Source organism: Pinus tabuliformis, chromosome 8 (genome assembly GCF_031772625.1).
Source record: "Pinus tabuliformis cultivar Carrire ecotype Pingquan chromosome 8, CPIR1, whole genome shotgun sequence".
Lineage (NCBI taxonomy): Eukaryota > Viridiplantae > Streptophyta > Pinopsida > Pinales > Pinaceae > Pinus > Pinus tabuliformis.
In genome coordinates, this window is record NC_142294.1 from 391,847,678 (window position 1) to 391,857,382 (window position 9,705).

The following is a 9,705-nucleotide window of genomic DNA, read 5'->3' on the forward strand; positions in this document are numbered from 1 at the left end:
CCGCCACCCTCCCCTAGCTCCGCCACCCTCCTTCTCCGCCACCCTCCCCTGGCAATCCTGACATTCCCTGCCATTCCCTGACAAAAAATCCAATCGCAACTGGAGGGCCTGACATCCCCTGACAGATTGGGGACGAGCTGGAATTGCAGCCGCGGAGTATTATTGCCGGTTCCAATTCGAATTGAGGAAATGGTCACCCGCGCGCTGCTCACTCACCTTCCTCTTCGACTCGGCGCTTCCCGCTCTGCAATTCCGCTCTGCAGCTCGCCACCCAGGTACTCTTCGACTCCTGCTGGAATGGATAGAAGACCTCCACAGCTGGCTGGTTCCATTCACGTTGAAGGAAGCCCACAGTCACGAGAATGGCCGCAATTATGAGAATAAGGCTGTCATGGTAGAAAACGGGTTCCTCAGTGTTTACAGCAAGGACTCGCAGTATAGTCACATGAGCGCCCGGGATCTGGTTCTCGCAGAGATGGAAAGATTGCTGGAGCAACAAAGAGGCGAAGAGGTGTCCATAACATTGTGTGGGCACAGTCTCGGAGCGGCCTTGTCACTCTTGTGTGCTTATGACCTCGGTCACGTGGTGTCCGTCCGAAGTCCTCGGGTGGTCGTTACAGTGTTCACTTTCGGATGCCCCAGGGTGGGGAACAAGTTGTTTGCTCATAATCTCCAGGAGCTTAACGTTCGGGTTCTGCGTGATGTGAACGTGAACGACGTGGTGCCTAGAGTGCCCGAGGTGATGATGAATGAGTGCAGGTTGGGTAACTTCTTGAGGGCAACCCAGGGTGTGCTGTTTGCCGATTGGGTGCAACCTTGGATAACAGTTTGTCTACCTTCCTCAAGCCCACCCGGAACCCTGTGAGTCTGCATAATTTGGAAGTGTATTTGCATCTTGTGGATGGGAGTGGCGAGGAAGGAAGAAGAGATCCAGCGCTAGTCAATAAAGTCTGCGGCATGTTGATGGCAAGTCGGGGGCTTCTACCTCTTTCAGGGGGCTTCTACTGTCCAAAACTCGAAAACTGAAGGATAAACTCTGCCGAATAATATGCCAAATCTGAAGATATTAAACTTTTCCCTCTGGTTTATGTTAAGTTTATTTTTGTCTGGTTTGCATGAGAGTGCAATTGATTGTCACAGTAAAACTTCTAAGATGAATTTTCATATTTATCACATTTATGCTCAGAGGCTTTAAAGATGCCCACAAGAGAAAGAAAAGTGTACTTAAAATTTTGTTTATCTCAAACTAACAGTGCATTGCAGCTCTGCTTGTTTAATTTATACTACTCCTTGTGTGTAGAAATACAGCTTAAAAAATTCGGGGCTCAAGGGAAAGTTGACTTCATCTCTATTTTTCATCAATTTTATATTCGGCGGTGCTATGTAGTTATAGTGATGCTATGGGCTACGCCTTCTTGAAAAAGAAGGCAAAGTTGAATGAGATTTTAGGGACACAGCGGTGAAGCTGATTTCACGTCCCTGTTTTCACCAATTTTATATTCTAGTTCCAAGAATTTCAAATTTTCACAGTGGTTATTTGATTGGTTCTCAAATCACGATTGGTCTCTTCTAATGCAATTCTATATTTTTCTTTAGCAGCCACAGTGTTTTGTAAAATCATGATTGGTCTCTTCTAATGCAACTCTATGTTTTTCTTTAGCAGCCACGGTGTTTTGTAAAAATATGAATATCTTTTGTAGTACATTTAATGTCAATTATTGTGTATTTAATTTTGCCATTATGAAAGCTGTGAACGCTCCTAGTTATTTTATTTGTAGAGCGAAATTGGGCTAATTATCTATTGCTAACTGCTTTCAGTATCTGAAGACACATTTTGTATATAATTGTTGTAATAATGTTGGGAGGTTTATTTCCAGATAGCCATTTTAATATTTTTGATGGTGGTTAGCTTTTTCTAAATTTTCTATAAATTTAGTTATTTGAGTTTTTTCAGCCCTTTTAAAAACTCTGGTATAAAAATCTGAAAATCCTAACAACCATGGAAGCCAGGAATTGGGTGAAATGTTGGACTTGGTTTGGGACTTAGTATATGGAGTAATTTGTTTTCTAGCCCTCAATTGGAAAATACATGGAGTTTGGCTGACTTGGATGGTGTGTGAACTCTTATATCCCTAAAAATTAGATAAAGATGGAAAATTTCTTTGGAACAATATTTTCCTCATCCACCTAAAAATTAGACAAAGATGGAAAATTTCTTTTGGAACAATATTTTCCTCACCCACCTAAATAGGAAAGATTGGGAAACATATGGTTGGTTATTAAACCTTAGTTGATTATCCTTGACAATGAAAATTTTGATCACTAAAAATTAGAGGTGCCATTGCTTGGGTGGGATTTGGCTCCCCTTACTTCAATAGAGGGGCTTAAAAGGGGTTTTCCATTTAGTCATGAGAGTGTTGTTTTTAGCCTTTTAAAACTCTATTCGTATAGAAATCCAAAACTCCTAACAAGCATAGTAGCAATGAATGGGTAAATTGTTGGACTTGGTTTAGGAGTCAGTAAAACTAATATTATAGAGTACTTGCTTTGTTAGCCCTTAGTTGGAAAATCCACTTAGTCTAGCTAACATGGACAATGAACTCTTAGATCACTACAACTTAGACAAAACTGGAAATTTTCTTAGGAAGAATATTTTTGTCACCCACCTAAACAAGGACTCGAAATCACATAGTTTGTTATTAGAACACATTTGATAAATCCTTGGAGTGTGATCAGCCTTGACAATGAAATTTTTATCAGTAAAAATTAGACAAATTTGGAAAATCTATTTAGCATAATGTTTCTATGGCACACTTAAATACTAAGGACTAGAAAATAGTTTTCCATGGAGCTCCTTGATGTCAAGGATCATTGTTTTTATTTAAGTTTTGTTTTTGTTTTTGTTTTTTTTTGTTTTTTTTTTTGTTTTTTGTTTTTTGTTTTTTTTCTTTGGATAATTTAAGTTTCAAATAAAGCATTAGCACAGGTTAGGGTACCCTTTCTCTTTCAACCTATGTAAACAATAAATTATTCCTTAATTTAATTTATTGGGAAATATGTGGTTGTAGCCTCCTTTAAGGATGACACTATTGTTTGTGCATATTTCCATAGAATTACATAAAATATGTTAGCTAGGGAAAATGAGTTTAGTGTTTTTTGAATAAAAATATATCAAAAATCTTGATTAAGAGAAAGTATTTTAAATATTGTTGGTGCCCCCTACATGGCTATTGTGGAGAATATTGACAAATTAAGTGGCAATTTTTGATAAGACGAATGAGAAAGTAGAAGAATAAAAGTAAAAAAACAAGAAGTTTATCCTTGTGAAAATGAAAAACCCTATGCAAAAATTAAAGTAGAATGAGATTGGAAACTAATGGGGATACATCTCAATGTGGCATTCCTTAGAGGTCCTATAATTACATCACTAGTGTGGGTGTTAGTATCCTTTATCTTTTTCCACCTATGGGAAGAAGAAATTTGACCTAACGAGATTAAGAAATATGTGGTTGTATCTTCTCTTGAGGATGACATTATATCATGTCTATATATTTTCATGGAAGTAAATACAAAAATGTTACAGAGAAAAAATTAGTTTGACATGTTTTGGTTGACAATAGAGCAAAATGGTGACATGGCCTATTTGGAAGATATTGTGAAAATAAGTAGACATTCTTGAGAAAATTAACGAGGAAGTAGAAGGATAAAAATAGGAATCTATCCTACAAAGCCCCAACAAAATTAAGGTCAAACGAGATCAGTAAACCAATAAGAAAGCAACCTAAAAATAAAGAGGAACCTAAAGATGAATATATGCAAAACTAAAAGATATAAATGTGGAAGAGGTTTGTTAGGTATAATCCTACTAAATTATCTATATTTGTATATAATAAGATAATCAAATGTTTTCCATATGTTTTTTAATAAAACACTCTTATTACTAGCATATAACCTTTTTAATTGAGATCCATATTACTAGCAACAATATTGTTATGAGTATTAAAACCAACATAAATTACATAGGGTGGGGGGAAGATGATGATAAGGGAATGGAGAGGTGCAATGATTTGATGCAAGTACAAATATATATGAGGGGTGGCAAGATAACAGAATGACCTTGTCAAATTTGCAGATAGGACTAAATGAAGGAAAGGAGTGGCGCACATTCGCACGAAAGGTTTATCAAATCATATGCAGATGAGAATGAAGTGACATAATGTCGAAAAGTATGATGGAAACTTCCAAAAAGCATGCATGAAAGATCACCTGCATCCTAAGGACTGAATGAAGGAAAGGAGTGGCGGACATTTGCACGAAAGGTTTATCAAATCATATGCAGATGAGAATGAAGCGACATAATGTCGAAGAGTATGATGGAAACTTCCAAAAAACATGCATGACATATCACCTGCATCCTAAGGGATTTAAATCCTTAGGGGGATTCCCTTGTTGTTATGTTGTGTATGGATTTAGGTAATTGTAGGAGAATAGGAAGGGAGGGTATTGACACTACTCTAGATTGGAAGATGGGAATGGTTAGATATATCGTTGGAAAACCCAGCGAAGAGGACCATATGGAGGGAAACCGCAAGCACACACATATGGAGACAACTGCTAAAGACGTTGGGAGGGATTTCCGTTCATTCATGTCACCATGCATAAAAGAGGTGGTATAGGCTTGAGAAGGGAAGTTGGAAAGCAATGGGAGTTCATGTGTGATAGCTGAGTAAAGGAGGAAGTGGAATGGATTATTGATACTGTCACTATGAGAACTAGAGAGACCTTATATCATTGGATTCTGGAGATGGCCTGACATGTCAAAACTATGAAGGGTAAGCTATAAACTGAGAGGAATGATGAGAAAGAGAAACTCCAAGAGGACACCTTGAAGGCTATTCATCAGAGGATAGGAGTGGTGGAGACAATATTAAAGATGTTGGTAGATATTGAGAAGATACAAAATGGTTGTTTGGAGAACCTACATGACATGTTTTTCATATATATGAAATATGTTCATAGCATTGAGATAACTTTGGGAGATGTGAAAGGAAAACTAATGCTGCTTAGAATATTTAAGCCGAGAACTCCACACGTTGTAGGCGCATCATATGTACCGGTCCCTGAGGAGGCAACGCCCAACAAGGAAACTGCTAAATGAGGTATGCATCTTATATAGACCTAGTTATAGGGAAAAAAATGTTTTTTATATTTTAAGATATGTTTTGAAATGGAGTTAGATAATTTTTTTGGAAATAGTAAGTCGGCCAATGTTAGTTATCCTCCATATTGACTTAGCGAGGGTAAAAGTAGAAATTGATAGTATTTTCTTCAAATTAATAGTCATAATAACTTAATGAATAAAATGGTTAAAGAATGCATCAAAACAATTTATTTCGACAACACCTATGATTTCCAATTTGGCATACTCGCCACACTTTTGTTTTTTGACATTATTGAAGTAATATAATTCTCTACTACTGAATTTCAAATAAAAAATAAAACATCATCAAATATCTAAAATATTTGTAGCCAAATGTTTGATTTGTTTTGAAATCAATTTGCACTAACTTTATAAATCCTTTTTTTATCACTTTCATTGTAACATTTTATTTAATGATGGTTATTAATTTCTAATGGAATCTCATTTTCCATTATGTAGTTTTAAACTTTTGTTTTTTTACATTATTGAAGTAATATAATTCTCTACTACTGAATTTCAAATAAAAAATAAAACATCATCAAATATCTACAAATATTTGTAGCCAAATGTTTGATTTAGAAGTTTAAAATGTACTACACAATAATTGACATTAAATGTACTACAAAAGATATTCATAGTTTTACAAAACACCGTGGCTGCTAAAGAAAAACATAGAGTTGCATTAGAAGAGACCAATCATGATTTTACAAAACACCGTGGCTGCTAAAGAAAAATATAGAATTGCATTAGAAGAGACCAATCGTGATTTGAGAACCAATCAAATAACCACTGTGAAAATTTGAAAGTTTTGGAACTAGAATATAAAATTGACGAAAACAGGGACGTGAAATCAGCTTCACCGCTGTGTCCCTAAAATCTCAGTCAACTTTGCCTTCTTTTTCAGGAAGGCGTAGCCCATAGCATCACTATAACTACATAGCACCGCCGAATATAAAATTGATGAAAATAGAGATGTAGTCAACTTTCCCTTGAGCCCCGAATTTTTTAAGCTGTATTTCTACACACAAGGAGTAGTATAAATTAAACACGAAGAGCTGCAATGCACTGTTAGATTGAGAAAAACAAAATTTTAAGTACACTTTTCTTTCTCGTGTGGGCATCTTTAAAGCCTCTGAGCATAAATGTGATAAATATGAAAATTCATCTTAGAAGTTTTACTGTGACAATCAATTGCACTCTCATGCAAACCAGACAAAAATAAACTTAACATAAACCAGAGGGAAAAGTTTAATATCTTCAGATTTGGCATATTATTTGGCAGAGTTTATCCTTCAGTTTTCGAGTTTTGGATAGTGGAAGCCCCCTGAAAGAGGTAGAAGCCCCCGACTTGCCATCAACATGTCGCAGTCTTTATTGACCAGCGTTGGATCTCTTCTTCCTTCCTCGCCACTCCCATCCACAAGATGCAAATACACTTCCAAATTATGCAGACTCACAGGGTTCCGGGTCGGCTTGAGGAGGGTAGACAAACTGTTATCCAAGGTTGCACCCAATCGGCAAACAACACACCCTGGGTTACCCTCAAGAAGTTACCCAACCTGCACTTGTTCATCATCACCCTGGGCACTCTAGGCACCACGTCATTCATGTTCACATCGAGCAGAACCCGAACGTTAAGCTCCTAGAGATTACGAGCAAACAACTTGTTCCCCACCCTGGGGCATCCGAAAGTGAACACCGTAACGACCACCCGAGGACTCCGGACGGACACCATGTGACCGAGGTCATAAGCACACAGGAGTGACAGGGCCGCTCCGAGACTGTGCCCACACAACGTTATGGACACCTCTTCGCCTCTTTGTTGCGCCAACAATATTTCCATCTCTGCGAGAACCAGATCCCGGGCGCTCATGTGACTGTACTGCGAGTCCTTGCTGTAAATGCTGAGGAACCCGTTTTCTACCATGATGGCCTTATTCTCAGAATTGCGACCATTCTCGTGACCATGGGTTTCCTTCAACGTGAATGGAACCGGCCAGCTGTGGAGGTCTTCTATCCATTCTAGCAGGAGTTGAAGAGTACCTGGGTGGCGAGCTGCAGAGCGGAATTGCAGAGCGGGAAGCGCCGAGTCGAAGAGGAAGGTGAGTGCACAGCGCGCGGGTGACCATTTCCTCAATTCAAATTGGAACCAGCAATAATACTCCATGGCTGCAATTCCAGCTCGTCCCCAATCTGTCAGGGGATGTCAGGCCCTCCAATGGCGATCGGATTTTTTGTCAGGGAATGGCAGGGAATGTCAGGATTGCGAGGGAATGGTGGCAGAGAAGGAGGGTGGCGGAGCTAGGGGAGGGTGGCAGAGGGCGTAGGGATTTCTGGTGGCCGGAGTCGGACGATTTTTCGGCCGGCGATGGAAAACGGGCCATTCTACTGCCTAGGTAGACTACTCCAAAAAAAAACCTAAAAACATTTTAAATTATATATATATATATATATATATATATATATATATATATATATATATATTGGATTAAAAGAAAAAACCATTTAAAAGTTAAAAAAACACATATTTTAGATTTTTATAAAATAAAAAAACATTTAAAAGTTTTAAAAATATATATTTATGATTAAAATTTAAAAAACTTATGCACGCAGCTCTGCTGCCTACGGCCACGCCCCCATGGGTGGTCAGGCGGTGGCTATCCGATTTCAAGAATTAGATAGCCACCCCCACAGGTAGTCAGGCGGTGGCTATCCAATTTCGAGAATCGGATAGCCATCGCGCAGCCACCCGTGGGGGTGGCTATTCGATTCCGAGAATCAAATAGCCACCACCCGGCCGCCCGTGGGGTGGCCCGGTGGTGGCTATCCGATTAATCAGATAGCCATCGCCTAACCACCTGTGGGTTTCCTATCCGAGAATTGGATAGCCACCGCCCGGCCACCCGTGCGGGTGGCTATCCAATTCCGAGAATCGGATAGCCACTGCCCGACCACCCGTGGAGTGGATCGGTGGTGGCTATCCGATTCTAAGAATCGAATAGCCACTGCTCGGCTGCCTGTGAATCAGATAGCCATTGTCCGGCTGCCCGTGGGGATGCCATTCGGCCACCCGTGGGGGTGGCTATCTAATTCCGAAAATCGGATAGCCACCAGCCAGCTACCTGTGGGGTGGCCTGGTGGTGGCTATCCGATTCTGAGAATCAAATAGCCACCACCCAGCTGCCTGTGGGGGTGGTCAGGCGGTAGTTATCTGATTCTGAGAATCAGATAGCTACCATCCGACCGCTCGTGGGGGCGGTGGCCGATAAAATTGTTTTTTTTTTTTTTTTAAATAAAAAAGAAATTGGTTAGATATGTTAATTGTATTTAAAAATATATATATATATATATATATATATATATATTAAAATTTTAAATGTTTTTTTAATTTTACATACATTTGTAAAATATATATATTTTTAAATATTTTAAATGTTATTTTAATAATATCAAAAATATAATTAGCTTTTTTAATTTTAAATGTTCTTTTAATTTTAATTTTAATTTTTTTTTTTTTTTTTTTTTTTTTTTTTTTTTTTTATCTTTTTCTTTTTTCTTTTAAATTGAAATTTTAAATTATTGTCAAATCCAAATTTTAAATTTAAAATTTTTTAATATAAAATTTGAAATGTTTTGTTTTTTTTTTTTTTTTTTTTTTAAATATCTATATATATATATATATATATATATATATTAATTATTATTATTATTTTTAATTTGAAAATATTTATATATTTTAAAATTTTAATTTCTTTTCGGGTTTTTTTAATTTTTAATTTCAGCGTATTTTTGTTTCTTTAAGTTTTTTTTAAATGTTTTTAATCTTAATTTTAGTAGTTTTTTTTTTGTTAATTCTCTAATTTTTTTTAATCTAGTTAGTTTTTAATTTTTTTTAATGCTTTTTAAAAATTTCCTATTTTTACAAACTTCATTTTATAGTTTTTTTAAATTTTGTATTTTTTGTTTTTTTTTTTTTCCAACTTTTTTTATGGTTTACGAGATTAATTTTTTTTTTTCTCTGAATATGTTTTTCTTATTATTTATTTCTTTATATTTTTTTAATTTTTTAATTCTTATTTTTTATAGGTTAATTTTGTTTTTTTAAACATTTTTATGATTGATTTTTTAAAAACTTTTTTTTTGTGTTTTTTTCATTGTTTTTATTTTTAATTTTATGTTTTCATTATTTTTTTTGAAATTTTAATGTTTTTCAGAGTCATAATAAAATCTTTTACACCATTATTTCAAAATGTTGAAAATTTACCCTAGAAAAAAAAATTTGTTATTCGAGTATCAACACTTTTTGTTTTGAGGGTGTTTTTTGCACAATTTTTGCACATAAAAATTTGGTTTTACTGACATTTTTTAAAAATGTTGAAAATTGACCCTAAAAAAAAGTCATCATTCCAGTGTCAACACTTTTCATTTTCAAGGTTTTTTTTGCACAATTTTTGCACAAAAAATTCGTTTTCACTGCCATTTTTAAAACATGTTCAAAATTGACC

General features: G+C 36.2%; 1 protein-coding gene across 1 annotated transcript; it reads left to right on the top strand.

The window, feature by feature from the left end:
• The first annotated feature begins 391 nt into the window (after positions 1–391).
• On the top strand, positions 392–865 carry LOC149235740 (phospholipase A1-Igamma2, chloroplastic-like). The gene has a single exon (XM_089368643.1). The coding sequence runs from the start codon at positions 392–394 to the stop codon at positions 863–865; it is 474 nt and encodes a 157-aa protein (XP_089224769.1).
• Positions 866–9,705: the final 8,840 nt, after the last annotated feature.